This window comes from Trachurus trachurus (genome assembly GCF_905171665.1).
Source record: "Trachurus trachurus genome assembly, chromosome: 3".
NCBI classification, from domain to species: domain Eukaryota; kingdom Metazoa; phylum Chordata; class Actinopteri; order Carangiformes; family Carangidae; genus Trachurus; species Trachurus trachurus.
In genome coordinates this window covers 15,859,655-15,877,913 of record NC_139893.1, presented here as the reverse complement: position 1 = coordinate 15,877,913, position 18,259 = coordinate 15,859,655, and the positions used below count along the sequence as shown (strand labels likewise).

The following is an 18,259-nucleotide window of genomic DNA, read 5'->3' as shown; positions in this document are numbered from 1 at the left end:
AGATTGATTTATAGGAGCCAAGGAGAGGGACCAGGGGAGGATGAGAGGCAGGGGGAGGATGGTTGAATGAAGCAGAAAGTGTGTGAGAGAGAGAAAGGAGAAGAGAGGAGGGTCAAGGTTGTAATTGATGGGAGACCTGGCCTACGCCCCCTTCCTTACAGTGGTCAGGGAGCGTGCCTCTGCCGACGCCTGCCAGCCCTCCCTCCATCCATTCCTGTCTTCATCGCTCCCTCCAATTCTCCCACTCAGTATTATTGTATTGTATTAAATGCATTGTATTGTGTCGCTTCTCTTATGCCTTTCATCTATCCATTCTTCTCTTCAAGTCACTGTCCTCTGTGTCCTGTCAGCAACATGACACCGGCCCATAAGACCCAAACATTAGATGGCAAAACAATGGCACTTACATATAAATATCTGTGCAAATACAAAAACATTGTCTTTATTTTACATCAACTTAAACTACACAAACATTTCAAAAAATCGTCAGACTGAAATTCAAACTAAAACGAATATTTATTGTTGTAAAAGAGACTAAAATGAAATAAGATCAAACTTTTTCACTTGGCTGGAGCTTGTCGGTACCTTCAAAATTTTGCAACAAATTGCTGTAAAAGGGAAAGTGATGTGCAGAAAACTTTCCACTATGAGCCGTACAGCTTTAAACACACACAATCATACACTAACACAAAATTCATGTGTATACTGTATATATATCTATATCCTGGGGCGCCACTACCTCCAACAGTCCAGATTTCACTTCACTGAAAAAGCATGCTCATCCCTCTCGCCTCTGTTTTTCTCTCTCTCTCTTTTCACACACACACACTCACACACACACACACACAGGTATACACACATTCCCAACAAGCTGCTGCTGTAGCACTTGTGCTCCCGGTTGATCTGACATAGGCAGAACCTGTGTCTCATCTCCTGTTTTGTCTCGTGTGTAAGTGTGTGGCCACAAACACACACATACACACGTGTAAGTGCGTGTACTATTGGCATCTCTGACAGTCTCACAGTTCACACAGCTTAGAGTGCAACTTCCTACCTGACAGAGAAGCCACATCGCACTGGTCGATTAAAGAAAACCGGAGTTCATAGGGACTATGTTTTCCTGATCATTTTCTTTTACTGCAACAATTTTTAAACACATTTTTACGTAGATTTTGTTTAGCTCTCATTGATGAAGACATTTCAAAAGACACAGAAAACAGAAGAGTCTGTATGTGTGTGTGTGTGTGTGGCCGACCGTGTAGCTGAGGGAAATGTGTTTGTGTGTTTCTGTCCAGAGCCGACAAACAAATAGCTGCCTTTTGTTGCCACTGCTTCCCTGCTCCACATACATATATCATTTACACACACACACATGCACAGACACACATACACCAAGGCCTACATATCTATACATCAACGTGACAGACCACAGCCACCCCATTTGTTGTGCTGGGTGTGAATTTAATTCAGGGGGTCCCGCTCTACATATGAATAAGGGTCATTTGAAAATTGATACATCCATTTTCTTATATTTTTTTTCATTTTCACTTGTTTTGAACCCATGGGAAATTTGAAATAGATCAACAGCTATATAAAAGAGCTAAACATAGTTCTTCACCTTTGCTTTATTCTGATGGAGGTTTATAAATGTAGGCCATATATGTATACATTTCTTGTCATTTAAAAAAGAAAAAAATAGTATACATAATGCTATATGATCAAAGGCCTACTGATGTTGCGCTTGAAGTCAAAGTGGATAAAAGTTTCCACCAAATGAGAAAATGCAAATCAGCTTGAACCATCCAGACAAATCAGAAAATAGTTCACACTGATAAAATATAAAAGATCGAGTCAGAAAGTGATTTAATCATGTAGTTTATTCCACAAATAAAGACATTTTGTGATGTTGGGAAAGAAGATCAGAAATTCTTTACAAAAACCAAATTCATTAGGCTGGTTCATTATGTCGACCAATAGTCTGCAGTGGACTAATTATAAGGAACATCTTATTGAAGAGCAATGTCTAATGCTCAGTGGTAACATTCTAAACTAACAGGATTTTGCACACACAACATTTAAGAACATTGCTTTTTGCGTTTGCCGACCATCTGCGTTCAAGCATTGTTGCAGCAGAACTGAATAGATGATAATGGTAAGTGGCCAGATCAGTTAGCATCAGAACTAACTGTGGTTGTCAGGGGCTAGCTCACGGGAGAAAGGTGAAGATAAAGTAGGAAGGGTGGAGAGGAAGTGTTGTGGATTGCGTGTGTGTGGTGTGTGTGTATGCTGTAGTTTACCCCTTAGGGCAAGATCTGCCTCAAATTAGCTTTGTCGCCCTGGGAGACAGAAAGGGTGAGATGAAGAGCAAGTGAGGCAGCAAGGAGTGTGTGTGTTTGTGTGTGTGTGTGTTTGACAGAGAGAGAGGGGAGAACAAGAGGCCAGAGGGTCAGTAAACCAACTCAGAGTGGAGCCGTTTCTTTACACGTTTTCTTAAACACACACCTGATCGTGTGAATACGCACACACGCTTAGCTTTGTGTGTGTGTGATATTAGATTTTCTCACCCTCTGCTGTGAGGAGAGGAGAGGAGAGGAGAGGAGAGGAGAGGAGAGGAGAGGAGAGGAGAGGAGAGGAGTAAACGAGCAGGGGGGTAAACTGAAGGAAGAAACCAACGTGGGGCACCCACCCACCAATATGTGGCTGCTAATTTCTGGAGCAAGGCAATTAAAAGGCCTGACTATATTATGAGAACTTCCCCTCTGGCAATGGCTGTCTGTCCATTTTTAATGAGGTCATAATGATGCGTCAGCTGAAGACCGAAAGGTCACAGGGGCGGGGCTTAAATCTGCCCAGGAAGAAGGGGGGTAGGGGGGAGCAGCAGTATATGATTGCAGGTAAAAGATTTAATGAAAACTAGACAGATGAAAGCAAATTTTAACCAGTGCTAACGTCAGAAAATACATTTATTTATCTGACAAGTTAAACAAAACACAAGCAAGCGAAAGTAATTACTCTATAACTGTCACTGTTGTTTCAATTTCTACACAAATGGCAGGGCAGGGCATACATAATATATTCAACATCAGTACTAATTCGTGGAAATGTCATGTACAGAATACAAAGCACAGATCAGACATTTGAACATGAAAGGCTTTGGCAGAGGCACACAATCCAGGAGCCAGCAATATTCAATATGCATGTTTACTCTACATATGGTCATATTGACAGATTTGCTCCCTTACAGCAGAGCAGCTTTGATGATGGCACGTCTGATGAATCGTGGTTAAACAGACAGAATGTGTCGCATCCAAAACCAAAGCCTCCATCTCTGTAATGCCATAAACGGCCAGCTGGATTCAGATGGTAGACTACTAGAGAGAAAAGTCCATGGACTGCAAATATAAACCCTGGCATATTGCCCTACATGCACACACACACATACACACAGAGAAACACCAACAGCTCATGCCAACTTTGGCCGTGCTCCCCATGGCCTCTAAGACCTAATGAGTGAGATCGGGTGGAAGGCCCCAGTCTGTGTGAGTGTGTGTTTTGTGTGTATGTGTGTAAGTGTGTACACACAGCTGGTGGTGTGCGTCACAACTCTCCTTATAGCTCAACGATCCTGACTGCTGGTATCCTATCTCATTGATCCACACATGTGCAGTCACACACACCACAATCAAAACAAATGGAAACACATGTTTACTTACAATATGCAAAGTCGATATGTCTGCCATAAAGGACACGTCGCTATGAAATGACATGGAGCAGGGGGTCTGGGTAAAACGACAGAAGAGGTTAAAGAGGGAAGAATAAAAGTAGAGGATGACTAGAGGAGGAGAGAGGAGAGAGCAAGTGACAGGGAGAGGGGTAGGGACAAGAGGAGAGGTCGGGGAAACAGAGGAGGGGAGCGCCAGACAACTGGTGGCGTCTGGTGTTCCCCCATGGGAAACTTGTAGCTAAATCTGGCCCTGTAGCGTCTGTCCTGAGTGAGTGTGTGTGAGCATTTGTGTGTGAGTGGCATCTGGTTGCATCCCAGCTAGAAAGGAGCAATAATGGGAAAAAAAACTGTGACGAGAGATCTGCCTAAGTGGTCCGCTCTCTTTCTGTTTGTCTGATTGTCTGGAGAGGAGAGGAGAGGAGAGGAGAGGAGAGGAGAGGAGAGGAGAGGAGAGGAGAGGAGAGGAGAGGATGTGGCATTGAGAAACCACATCCACACACACATTCAGACATCCCATGGATGGGAGGAGAGGGAATGAGATGGATTGTTGTTGTGTGTTTTAGTATCCAAGTGGTTTAGGGAGACTGTCTCTGGGTAGCTGTTTATTTAAAGCAGAAGTGAGTGATATATTTGTGTTAATATAAGTCTTAAATAGTTATATCTTCCGACAGCAATCACTTACATAGAGTGTTTGGACAGAAACACGGGTCTCTCAGTCCCTCTGCTCTGCTCTGAGCCGAAGAGAAAACATTTATCGTATCCTACAGTTTTTATCCAATGAGGAGAGAGAACGGCATGCAGGGCTGTGTGTGCAGCCAAGGAACGCCGTGAATGTGGTGACGTAGGGACGAGGACTGTTATGGTGCGTTCAAGGAAACTCGTATTTTTCCGACCGTGAAGTGGTACCAGTTCGATCTGGTACGAGTTCACCGGTCGGAAGTTACGAGTGGCCGTTATAGTGACTTTCACCGGTAAAACAGGTCGGAAAAACACGAGTGGGCTGCCTGGAACGGTACAAAGTCGTAAGTTGTGACTTGAAGCTGTAATTTACGATTTCAAAAGCCTGCCTGGAACGCAGCATTAGCGAAAACGACCGGACCACTCACTTCTGCTTTAACTGAAGATTTTAATTCATGAAGTGTTGCTGTTGTTTTCACTTGAAGGAAAAACAGATGTTTGTTTGGAAAAAGCAACACTTTTGTAAGATTCACGCATAGTCTTAACACACACACACATTCACACACCAGTGACAGCCACCTGCCTGCTGCCTCGGGCAATGCTGTTCTGATCTGTTCTGGTCACTGCATGACACGACACACACTTCTCTTTGTGTGTGTCGTGTCTCCTTATTTCTTTAAGTAGTTTTGTGTATTTTGCTTTTCATTTCATCACACTGTGAACCAACCACAACCACTTTCTTACATAGAGACACACACGCACACATGCACATTAGTTTTAAATGGGGCCTGTTGTCTCAAGCAATGTACTGGCACATCGTTTCTTAAACCCACATAGGACCCTTTATGTTATTACATCAGCTCGTTGGTAGAGCACACACAAAATACACACACAGGGAAACATAAGGTGAAAACCTGGTTTAAGGTGGAAGCAAGACTTCAACCCTGTTACAACTTCAATTACCATAAAACTCTTCCTCTCTCTCACCTCCTCGCCCTCTCACCATACCCTCGCCTGCGCCTCTTTAAATGCTTTCTCTCTCTTGTGCTTTTTGTCATCCCTATTTCTCTTTGCTCTGATCAAATTGTATTTGTCTTCCTGCTCTCTCTATCTCTCTCTCTCCCTCTACACTTCTTGTCTTCTTTCCTTCACTCATTCTCTTATCATATCATTGACCATCTGAAATCTATCCATCCTTCTTTTCCTCTCTCTTTCCACGCTTGCAGGTTCTCTCTTCAAAACCACTTAGGTGTCAAAGGCATTTCACTCGCAATCCTTCAACTCTTCAAGAACACACACACATACGCATACACATACACATACACACACACACACACACTCTAACACAGTGTGACGCCACTGCAGTGTAAAATCTATGCTGATGTGATCAGTGCAAATCGTGCTATTGACAGACAGCAATATTACCACCATAGGAATGATTCACCTTCATCACTGTCACTGTGTGTGTTCACCTGTGCATGCACTGGGCCGTGAATCTAGTGTGTGATCAAAGTGGTGCAATATTTATACAAGTGTGAATGAAAACAGGTACTCAATCAGTTTCCCAGGTAGAATACATATTAACAATATGTTATGTAATATAATTTACACACACTGTGGTCTAAGTAACACATAGATGTTTGATATCTGCGTGAGTGTGCAGGAGTAGAAGCATGAGACTGAGCAGTGGTGAACTAGTGGCCTGTTGGTTGACATAATAATTAAAGCATATAATTAAGGTGTTTAACCTCTGTGGATTTCTTCTTCTTTTCTCTCGTGGATCTTTCTTTTTTCCCCTCATCATTCTGTTCCTCTCTAATTTCTTTTTATTATGCCTAACTCCATCCCTCCTTTTCTTTCTCATTTCATTTTTTTTCTCATCGTCCTTTCGTCTTTTGTTTACCAGCCCATCCATTACTTAAACCCCTTCTCCTCTTCTTTCACAACCTATATGCTCCACTTTTTTCTCCTCTGTTCTCTTTTTTCTTCTCTTCCCTTTACCATAATCTTCCATTAATGTTTTTTTATCATTTCTATCTAAATTTTATTTCTTTTCTCTCATCTTTTTATTCCATCCCCTACCCATTCCCTGTCCAATTATTCTCTTCTTCCTTTGCCTATTTTTTCTTCTTTACATTTTTTTTTCTGATCCTTACATTTTCTCTCCCCGGACCCTTTTCCCTCTCCTCTCCTCATTTTTCCCTCCTCTCCTCTCTTACCCATTCTTTATGATTTGAAGGCTCATTTGTTAAAAGGTGTAGAGCACCCTCACTCTCCCCCTAGCCTCTTCCTGTCTCTTTTTTGTGGGCTTTGGAAATATAATTTTCAATTTTTAATTTGATTCATTTAGATTTGATCATTAATCAGCGCTGGGAGAGAGTTAATTTGGTGGAAAATAGATGAGGTAGTTAGAGCGGGCTCTTTATGAAGTGAGCTCAGCACAGCTCTGGCTCTTTTAGTCACAAGGAAAAGCGAAATAGAAAAATTGCGAGTCGGCACATGAGAGTTTGTGTGTGGTAGAGAAGAGTGTGTACGTTTGTTTTGCTTCTTTAAAGTAAAGTTAAGATATTTTAACATCAATTAGTCTTTATCATGTTCATGTAAACAACACTAAACAGATTATGTCAACCTGTTCTAAACTCAGTGTTCAAGTTAATTATTTTATTACACAAAGTCAAAATGCACATATAAGGGAGGGGCCTGCTCTTAAACATTCAACAGTGAAGAATTTACAAATGCTGATATCTGAGCCACTTGTATCAGGAAAATGGCTATAAATTGTCTACAGGTTTATTTTATAGCAAAATGGTGCATTCACATGTAATTTGACAGTAGTAGCTATAATTTACAAAATATTCTCAAAGATTCATGTATCTCTCCTACTCAGCTGATTTTGTGGTTATTACATCCATCCACCCACATCCTTCATCCATCTTTCATTCTCTCATCGATCTAAATACCTTTTTTTTGTACTTTTTCTTAATACCTCTGCCTCCATGGTCGTCTACCTTCTCTTATTCTGCTTTCTCTCTGTCTCGTCTCCTCTTCTGACCTGCCACTGACCCAGGTAGTGACTGAGCAAGCTGCTTGTCAGGGCTTACCCAAACACAACATGAGTGTGTGGGTTGCAGAGACAGTCTGTGTGTGTGTGTGAAGAATAAAGCAGGGGATGGGTTTGTGTGTGTGTGTGAGTGGGTTTGTACCCCCTGATGTTAAGAGTTTCTTGACCGTTTGCTGACACTGGCCCCCCCACTGTACCTGGACTGTCAGCCCTTCTGTCTACCTATATCCATCTCAATCACACAAACACACACACACACACACACATGCACACACAGTTGCGTGTCATGTTCAGTTCACTGAGTAGCACGCTTCCTGCATTAGTTTGAGGTTTATAAATGAAAATAGATTTTCCAAAAATGATGATGCTTTGAATAAAAGCAGCGCTAACATGTACATGTCTATAAAACACAGTGTTAAAACCACTTTAATGCTTCCTGATGTCAGAACATACTCCTCACATGTTTTTTTTCTTCTTTGTGTAATCTCTCTGTAAAATCTCTTAGGTGTGTTGTCCTGAACACGGTCAGCACATTTTTGAGAGGATTTAAGTCTCTGTGTGTGAGCAGGTCTCACTCTTGCTTGCTCACTCCTCCCCGCCCACCCTCTCTCTTTTTCTCTCTGTTTATACATTCAAATCAAATCCTGAAAAAGTGGAGCTGCTTGAGTTAAGTTAATAGTACTGTTTTTGGTTTGACCTCAAATTATCAGCTGCAGTCTCAATAGCTAAATCTTCAATAACAGAAAGCATAAAAACACAATTTTAACATAAAATAGAAATGTTATTTAATTTATTTTATTAAACCTAAGATTAACATCTGGAAATAAGTTGAAGCAATAGAGAGGCTCTCTACAGCCATTTTGCATCCCTCTGACAAATTATTTATTTAATTTGTGAACATTATGTACAACATAATAGCTCAGGTTCATTTTGAAACATTTGACAGCCCTCTTACATTCCTCCTTTCCTCTCCTCCTCCAGGGTACATGACACCTCTGTCTTCCTTATCCATCTTTAAGTGGTAACCACGGTAACATCCAATCCCCTAAGAGATAGGCCTAATTAAATTAGGAGTCCTTTGTGTCAATTAATTAACGAGACAGAGAGAGACAGAGATTGGGCAAGAGACAGGAAAAGAGTGTCCCAGAGAAACCTAGAGAGAGAGAGAGAGAGAGAGAGAGAGAGAGAGAGAGAGAGAGAGAGAGGCCTTTTACTCAGATGGTGTCCCTATAAATTTGTCTTGTTGTAGAGTAAAAGAGGCAAGTGAATTTAGCAAGCTTGACAGTAACATAAAAAGTGCCTGCATGCATAACAGATGCACACATACAGCACACACATGCATGCACTGCTGAAACAGCACATTAATACCACTTCACACTCATATGTCAGTAACCTTCCTCCATTCCATGCTCTTTCTCTTCATCCCTGTGGTCTCTTTCTATAGTTCTTGTATACCAACAGATTTGTTTTGTTTTTTTTATCTCTTGTTGATAAGTAGTCAAACAAAGTGTGACACATTCTTCTTCTCTACGTCATTTTTTTGCAGGGGTTCGTCTGGACAGGGTTCGTGGTGGGAGACAGAAGTATAAACGTCGGATAGATGCGGACAACAGCCCGTACCTGAACCCACAACTGGCTCTACCCCCCAAGAAGCCATGTAAGAAACACACACAGACAAACACTAACGTTACAAGTTTGTGTGTAATAACCCTTTTCTGTTTGAAGTCTAAGGCAGGACTAGCATATCGTCCTCGGGACACTGTAACTCTACTAGATATGTGACAACAAGATCTGACATTATGTGTTGACCAAACAATAAAGAACAACAGACAATATTCCAGTTCGAGCATATTCTAGGATGTATACTTGCTGTGTTCATGTATTAAGGCTAAAGTTGTTGTTTTGAAACCACAAGTGTAAAGGTATACCTTTCCATTAGTTACTATCCTAATGGAGACAGTTGGACAATAAAAATGTTGAAACACACACACTGACACACAAACACACACACATAAATAGACACAAGGTAGTGAGAAGCCCATCTGTTTGGGACCAAGTTTATCTCTCTGTCTCTACTGCTACCAGTTTGGGGTCATAACATTTTATATGTGTAATATTTCACCATAAAGGTACTCATTTAGCTCCGGCTGGATTGGCTGCGTTTTTTTAAAGAATAAAACCATCGCCAAAGACTGATGATTGAAAAATTAACAAGCGGGGGAGTGAGTGAGAGTGACCGAGAGACAGCCAGAGAGAGAGAGACAGAGAGAGCGGGAATGACTGAACTGAACTTAAATGAGACGGTTTCTCAGAGACACAGAGAGAGAGAGAGAGAGAGAGAGAGAGAGAGAGAGAGAGAGAGAGAGAGAGAGAGGAAGGGAGGGGGACCAGCCAGAAACCTAATCCGGATTAAATCCAATCTGGCAAGCACATCAAACTAGAGTTAGCTCTCTAGCTAACCGTCTGCTCTCTCTCACACACACACACAGTGCAGATTGAGCAGTGTTTAGCAGCTTGGTCCCCAAAGCCCATTTTGCTTAAAGCTGGAGCATATTCTGCTTTAGGCCAATATGCTGAATGGCTGCACAACAGCTTACTGGGACTTTTGCACTACTAATCAATGAAATGATGGGATAATGTGAGTGTGTGTACACTATGTGTGTAGCTATATTTAAATCTTTAGGCCTATCATTACCTTTATTAAGCATTAGTCACATTTGAGAGGAGAGTCTGAACATGAGTGACCACTGCATACACATGCAAATACTTAACCACATTAAATCTGACTCTCCCTCTTTCATAAAAGCAAACTACACTTGAAAAATATATAGATTTGACTTCCTGCATCTCTCTTTTTCTTTCTCTCTCCCATGCAGTCAATACACACAGAAAATCTTTCTGTCCCTCTCCCTCTCCCTCTCAGATACACGCACACAGCCTATCTATCTGTAGCCCAATCCCTAGCCTCAGCGTCCCCATTGATTGTGTGAGAACAGAACAATAGCCCAGGGTTTGGAAATGGGCTTCCATTGATTCTAATTAGGGAAACATTAAATAAGATTTACCCACAGATACTGCAGTGTGACTGGGATTGGTTGGGCCCAAGCGAGACGAAGAAGGATGGAAAGAATTTATATATATATAAGTGTGTGTGTATGGGGGTGGGGAGTGATAGATCAATACATAACTAACCCCCCCCCCCCCCCCCCCAAACTGTGTTTCACTCCCTCTCACTGTTTATCCCTATCTAGCTGTCGTTCTCCCGACTCTTCCTGTCTGTCTCTTACTATCTGTCCATGGCTCTATTTCTACCTGTCTGTCTCCTCCTGTACTGTCATTGCTTATCCCTCTCTTTTTCTTCTCCTCTATCCCTCAGTCCTCTCTTGCTTCTCTATCCTCTGTTATTATTCCCATGCTTGATTAGTCAGTGGATTAATTTGGAAGCAGGGTATCAGTCTGTTACTAATGGGCCATAGAGATCTCATCACCACATGTCACTATTACCAGCTGAGCTGTTTGGCTTTCAGTATTATCTTTTCCTTCTGTGTGTATCCGCGAAGCTTCTTAAGGCTGTGAGACAAAATACAACACTTTGGGAAACCTGAATTACCAGCAGTAATCACCTTTAATCACACCTTGGAGCTTCTCCTAATCTGGAACCGTTTCAATCATTTTTTGATCTTTTGTCAAGTGCATTTTCATGTTTAGTCCTGCCAAATTACAAGAATCAAATTATCCAATTATCTCATGCTGGATTGTTGAAGATTCCACAAGACATTATAACCAAGCATCTTCTCATCAGATTTTGTTGCCACTGCATATTTTTATGATTTCTTTTTTCTATAAAACTGACGGAGCGATCCACAACCTCCATTATGATACAGTATGTTTAAAGTTCACTGTATGTCATTATTTAACTGTTTGGGTGTATATGAACATTACATTTTCAGAGATCCTAGAAAACAGTCCTTTCAGCTGGTTCTTGTAACTGTGTTTGTATACAATATAAATGAAATCTGTACACACTGTATAATAGGCAGTGTCCAGATTTTTACCGAGCTATCTCTTCTCTAGTAAACTCCCCTCTGGAAGGGTATAGCCAGGACAGTACGGCGGGAACAACTCGAGTCTCTTTTCTTTTCTTCTTTTATTTTTGTTCACACACGGTATCCGATGGTCAGCCTGCCTGCTACAGCTAACATTTCACCGTGGGTTTAGCTTGACTAGCTTCGACTAACTTAGCAGATTGACTAGCAGACTAGTAAATAGGTTCGACTAGTTTTGACTAGGTTGTAAACCTAAAAGGTAAACACAAACACAAAATGTACTGTAAACATTATACAGATATTCATATTAAATGATTTCTCGTCCACAGTTACATTGAACATTACTCACCGACGAGGCGTACCGGTCCTGACAATAACTCACTCAGAAATGAGGTAGAAAAAAAGGTCTATGCCTTGTGGCACACTGCGCATGCTCCTACGCACGCGGTCTGGGAGTGCACTTAACACGTATCACGCATGACAATGAATTAACAGCAACGGCTGCTGGAAAGTTCTACACCTCCCACTTGGTCTACTGATTCTTGAATCCAAGTAGGCCACTATAACTAGCTCGAATAAGTAAACTTTAGAAACAAACTTTACCCATATAATCATACACATAATGATACATTTTCAGATATGAATTACACGTCAACATTAACTGAACTGTAAGTTCAAGGTACTTTTACTGTCCATAAACAACATGCTATGTCCTTGACGACACTGTCACATCCTCCACCGAAACACCCCACCAGCCTCCTAATGTCCATGTGGAGGATGGTGGAGGGGGGGTCTTGATCCTTTACCGAAACACACCACATGGAGGGGATCCATAACCGAAACACACCATGTGGCGGGGACCTTACACTTGTTCGTCCACTGGAAGCAGAACCACCAGCCTCCTAACGTCCCTGTGGAGGATGGTGGATGGGAAGTTCTCCACACTTTGGCTTCTCTTAGACTGTCCGCTGGTAACTGGGCAGCTTTGGCATGTCCTCACCCTCACATCTCGTACTACACCCTTTACGTCAGGGCAGGCCTCCAGTACTCGACCGAGCCTGAACCGGCCCCTCAGCGCATTCTGGTCAGCTAACCACACCAGGTCTCCTGCTGCGACGTTTCTGGCAGGCGCGTGCCACTTCTGGCGGACGAAGAGACCTGGACCCGCCAGTTGACTCCACCGCTTCCAGAACTTATCGACCTCGATCTGAATCGCTCTTAGACGTACGACAGGGTAAGTTGGATACTCGAATCCTCGCGTGTCCCCGCTAGGTCCCGTACGTCCAAGCAGAAGTGTGTTGGGAGTTTTGACTTCCACAGTCTCGTCTTGTACTTGGGCCTTAGCTCCAATTGGTCTCTCGTTTGACAGGTTAGCTGCCAGATAGAGCAGGGTCTGGAACTCCAACGTTGTTAGGTTACCTTCTTCGCCAACGCTGCTTAACGCTCTCTTGAGTACATGGACTGCCGCTTCCGCAGCTCCATTTCGGTGGGGAGAGTCTGCTGGATGAAACACCCACGTCCAGTCAGTTCCTGCAGCTGCTGCTTTCTTCTGGACATGATCCTTGTCGATACTAGTAAGAAACTCATAAAGCTCCTGTAATACCGGCCTGGCGCCCACAAAGTTAGTCCCTTGATCCGACCAAAGCTTTCTTGGGTGACCCCTGAGAGCCGTGAAGCGATGGTACACTTTCAGGAATCCTTCTGTCGACAAGTCTTCCACGATGTCGGCGTGCACTGCCCTCGAAGCCATACAGCTGAACACCACACCCCAGACTTTCATCCTTGTCCGTCGTTTCACGGTGTCTCTGACAAGGTAGGGGCCAAAGAGGTCAAGTGTCGTAAACTCAAAGGGTGCCGCTGGTTCGGTTCGTTCGAGGGGAAGCTCACTCATCACCTGTCTGCACATCCTCGCTTTGGTCCTTCGACAGTGCATACAGGCGTCAATAACATTTCTGGCGATCCTCGGTCCCTGCACAACCCATGCTCTAGATCTCACTCGGAGGAGTGTGCCAGCAACACCTTCGTGGTTAGCTCCATGGGCCTCCCGTGTGAGAAGGGTACTAATCCACGCTTTGTAGGGAACCAGGGGCACACCGGTCTCTCCCTGCGCAATGGTCTGGACTCTGCCATAGCATCGCAGGAGTCCTGAAGCTTCATCTCTTCTGACAACGAGCCTCTCTATTGTCGACACAGGAAACGTAACTCCCTTCTGGGCAGCTAGGCACAGGTCTAGGAAAGCAGTTTCGAGTTCTTGCACTGTCAGCACCGCCTCCCACTTTGATGTTATAGGGGTTCTCCCAATGCAGGCCAACCACTTCTTCACAGCTCTGCGAACATAACCGACTACTCCACAGAGTTTAGCGAGAGAGCTGTACCTTGTTGGATCCACTTGGTCTATGAGCAAAGCTCCCCACAGCACCTCTGCTTGCTTGGCCTCATCTGAGGTCAATTTCACTCCATCACTTGAGGACTCTGGAGACTTGCTAGCTTCACCTGTGACCACTGGAACTTCACCACCAGGTCCGTCAGCATTCAACAGCTTCTTCGCTTGAGCTCTGGTGAGGACTGCCGAAAACGCTTTTCTCTGGAGTTTAACTACCATCTCTCTGGCGTTAGCTGCCACTTCTGAGGCGGACTTCATGGGCCAATCTCCGACTGGACAAGACAGGAAGCTAGGACCCTTCTGCCACACAGAGTTTTCATCCAACTGTTCAGGAGAGCATCCCCTTGTGACTAGATCAGCAATGTTGACTTCTCCTGGGATCCACCACCAGTCGGTTACGGGCCCAGCTCTCTGAATCTCTCCTATTCGGTTCGCGAAGAACGTCTGGAATCCGTAGCTCTCTCTCTGGATAGCTCCTAGCACTGTCTGACTGTCAATGAAGTGAAACCACTTCTCCACGTCCAGTCGCCCATGCTTCAACACGTACCCTTTCAGGCGTGCGGCGAATACAGCCCCACAGACCTCAGCCTTGACCGCGTCACCTTTCTGATCGAGCGGAGTTAACTTGGCTTTCGACTCCACGAGCCTGACGACCACACCATCTGACGTCTCCCACCGCAAGTACAGTACAGCACCATAGGACTCACAGCTCCCGTCAGAAAACGTGATGCCCCAAGGCTTACCCCTCCAGCCGGAGGGCGTGAGACTTCGGTGGAACCTGATGCTGCTCAGACGAGCGTACTCCTTAAACAGCTCAATTGCTTTCCCTCGGAGCTCGTCAGAAAGAGGTTCATCCCAGGTGTCCTTTGTGAGCTTGCCAGCTTCCTGGAAGGCTCTTCTCACAAGAATCACTCCCTTTTGTTTCACAGGTGATGCTAGACCGATTGGGTCGTACAGACCAGCGATCTGGCTCAGTAGGACACGGCGAGTCAGTGGGTTTGGTGTCTTTACTTCCACTTCTTCTTCCGTGAGGTCAACCTCTGTTCTCATCTTCTTCTTCCTTCTGGAGAAGTTAATGGAGACCATCACGAAGAGTCTGTCCTCTTGCACGAGGTAGCCAACCCCTAAGGCTTTGTTATCCTCTTCCCTTAGCTGGTTGGGCAATACTAGAGTCAGCGGCTTGGACTCTGTCTCCTCCTGCCTCCCACTAGAACCGGACCGGACCCAGGGTTTAAGATAGAAGCCTCCTGCTCTCAGTATCTTCTCCACTCCCTCTAGGATCTTGTCTAGACACTGTGGGTCATTGTGAGACGTGAGGAGGTCATCGACGTAGGAGTCTTCCTCGATGACTCTTCTTTCCTCCTCCAAGTCAGAGAACTGGGGTAACTTGGCGGTCTCACGCATGGCTACCTGCGCGATGCACCCCGCCGGTTTGTCTCCCATGTTCACTCTCACGACAGCGTAGTCCTCAATCTCATCTGTTGGTGAATCTCTCCACAAGAATCGGTGCACATGGACCTCTTGTTCCTCCAGCCATACGGAATTATACATCTTGGTGATGTCTCCGATGGCTGCGTGCTCTCCTTCTCGAAATCTGAGAAGCACTGCCCTGATGGGATTAAGAACGTCTGGACCTTTGTGTAAGATGCTGTTCATACTCACCCCTCTGTACTCCTGACTGCTATTCCAGACGAGGCGCACTGGTGTAGTCACTGAGTGGGGGTTTGGTGCGGTTAGATGGCTCACCCACCACACGGCACCTTTCCAGCCGTCCATCACGTCCTTGGTGAGCTTAACAGCAGCTCCCCTCCCCACCATCTCGTGGACTTGCTTCATGTAGGCCTCCTTCCACATGGGGTCTTTCATGAGCCGCTTCTCGGCCCTCAAGAACGTTGCTTCCACAGCCTTTCGGTTGTTAGGAAGAGAGGCTGGTTCCTCCTTCCAAGGATACTTCGCATCCCAGTGCGGCTTGTTGCTGTGAGCGTCACTTTCCCGGTAGGTCAGGCCTGCTCGTATTATCTCTAGCTCCTTCTCGTCGGCCAGCGACATCTCCTTTCCTCCCGGTGGGCACTTGCCACAGCGACATCCTCCGCAGACGGGGTTGCAGGCAGCTCCGATGCTATCCCACCTTAGCCACTCAAGAACCTCCTTATTGCAAGCCGCTGTCGTCCGAACTTCCAGGCAGCTTTCTTGTTCCTGGTGGCTTTCTGTCTTTCCCACGAAGTGTTCTTCAACCTTAATGGCTACTGTCTTCATGGAGTGAGCAAAGTGCGTCTTTGAGCGCCAGGTGGTTACTTCAACCTCTTCGAAAAGATCTGGATGCACACCACTCACAGTTTTGCCCAGAGGACCATCCCATAGCACAAGGTCACCAGCTCTTTGCAGTCTCTGCGGGGCTAATCTGCCTTCTCGAGTACTGATCAGTAGATCTATCTTCTCTGGACGGGACAGTTCTCCTGGCTTCACCTCCGGGAAGAACTGCTCCAACCGCTCTGATGTCACCACTCGATCCACTTTGGCGATGTTCTCCATCCCGTAGCAGATCATCTCATGAAGCTTCAAGGTCCCTCGCGAAGTCCACACCTTTATTGTCACAAGATACCTTTTTGTGTCAACTTTCACCTTCATCATGCCAACACCATACACAACAAGCGTGATCGGTACACCGGTCAGTCCGAGTCTCTCCGCAGCTTGATGTGTGATGTAATTAGTGTCTGAGGCGAGATCGACCAAGGCTCCAAGACTGTCTCCTCTTTTCGTTGTGACAGGTACGAGCATCATGAGAACAGGATGCTCCTTTAAGCCGCTCTGTTCTATCGGATCCTTGCCAGTAGACACTCTTGATGTTGCCTTGTTTGTACAGGCTCTGCGGACAGCTTCCAGCTGGCGGGGAGTCAGTCCTAACTCGGCGAACACAGCCTCTTGCTCCTCTGTTGGACCACGAGGTCCCTTCTTTTCCTCTGCTTTGTTCTCCCTCTTAGCAGCATCCCTCTTTGTTGGTGCTTTAGTGCAGAGGAAGTAGTGGTGGTCTGCTGGAGTGTCGCCTTTCCTACACTCTTCCTTGCGACAGAGGAACTTTGGAGTACAGGTGCCGTCAACTCCGTGAACATCCAGACACTTTGTGCATGCTCTTGCCTTTTTCACATGCGCTTTCTTCTCTGGGACGGTGGCTTTCCTGAAAACTTTACAGCGAAACAGTTTTCCTCCATGTTCTTCGTCACCACACACAGCACATGGTAACAGCTGAGAGTCTCTCTTAATTTCACTCGCTGTAGTCTTTGTGAACGACTTCTTTTCTCTCCTTCTGTCACTTGGTTTCTCCCGGTAGCTTGGTCTCTCAGGAGCGTTAGCCGACCATGGCTTGCTGGGTAGCAACTGTTCCAACCTCACGAGTAACGACTTTTGGTCTTCCAGGAACAGTAAGAGCCTGTCGAAACGGTTTCCTGGATGGACATTGTTACCAGGGTTTCGTACACACATCAACCACTCTCTTTTCATGACATCAGGGAGTTTGCTTTCTAGAGACCTAATAACCAGTTGGTTCTGCAAAGCGTCTACACATCCCAGGTCCGTGAGATCCAATGCTGCCCTCTCCACTGCTAAGATTAACTCCAACGTCTCTCGTGGCTGGTGGTTCTTGACAGCAGGCCGGGACTGTAGCTCCAACACGATCTCTTCGGCTGTTTGCGCTTTGTCACCATAATGGTTCTCTAGTTCTCTGAAGATATTGTTTGCATCTCTGCAACGCAACAGTCTGAGTTCACTTTTTACAGTCTCATCTATGCTGTCTAGCAAATGAAGTTTCTTACATTCACGTGATCCTGAAGGTTCCGCTTGTGCCTGGATACTCTCCCATTCAGTCTTCCAACGCCAATAGTCCCTCCTGTCCCCGGAGAACTTAGGCAGGCTTATGGGTGTGAGTCTTATTTTAGGTCGCGCCCACTGGTAGCTGTTATCTCCCCCAGCGTACGCACCAGAACCGCTATGTGGCCCGTCACTCCCTTGCCCCATGCTGAGATCGGCGGGTGGAGCTACGTGAGTGCTCAGCAGTTGTGGCGTGCTGGAGAGGGTTGGAGGTAGAGCAAAACCAACACTGAGTCCACCGTCCAATTGTCTTGACTGCAGGTTGGGCTGAAACGTCCGTTGGGGAGTGCTGAGTATGGCAGGTGCTGCGTAGCTGCTTGGCGGTTGATTACTGATAGTGACCACTTGAGGAGCGCTGGTAATGATGCTTGCTCTGTCTGTGGAAATGAACGGAGGAGGGCTTACAGTTTCCTTCCCGTCACTGGGCGAAGTAACAACAGCTGGCTGGATGTTATCAGGTGAGGTAGCGATAGCGAGGGTTACTGGTTGGGTAACAGTGATGT

The 18,259-nt window shown here is 45.2% G+C and overlaps 1 protein-coding gene across 7 annotated transcripts in view; it reads left to right on the top strand.

Moving 5' to 3' along the window:
- Positions 1-18,259, top strand: part of esrrga (estrogen-related receptor gamma a) — a gene marked incomplete at both ends in the record, with an annotated part of 51,804 nt that overhangs the window by 7,818 nt on the left and 25,727 nt on the right. For 5 of the 7 annotated variants that reach the window (XM_083994652.1, XM_083994651.1, XM_083994653.1 and 2 more), the window contains one exon: positions 9,010-9,120. In XM_083994652.1, the coding sequence (XP_083850778.1) occupies positions 9,010-9,120 (111 nt within the window). Of the gene's footprint in view, positions 1-8,961; positions 9,163-18,259 lie in introns of all 7 variants that reach the window. The other 2 variants (XM_083994656.1, XM_083994657.1) reach the window with 2 other exon arrangements.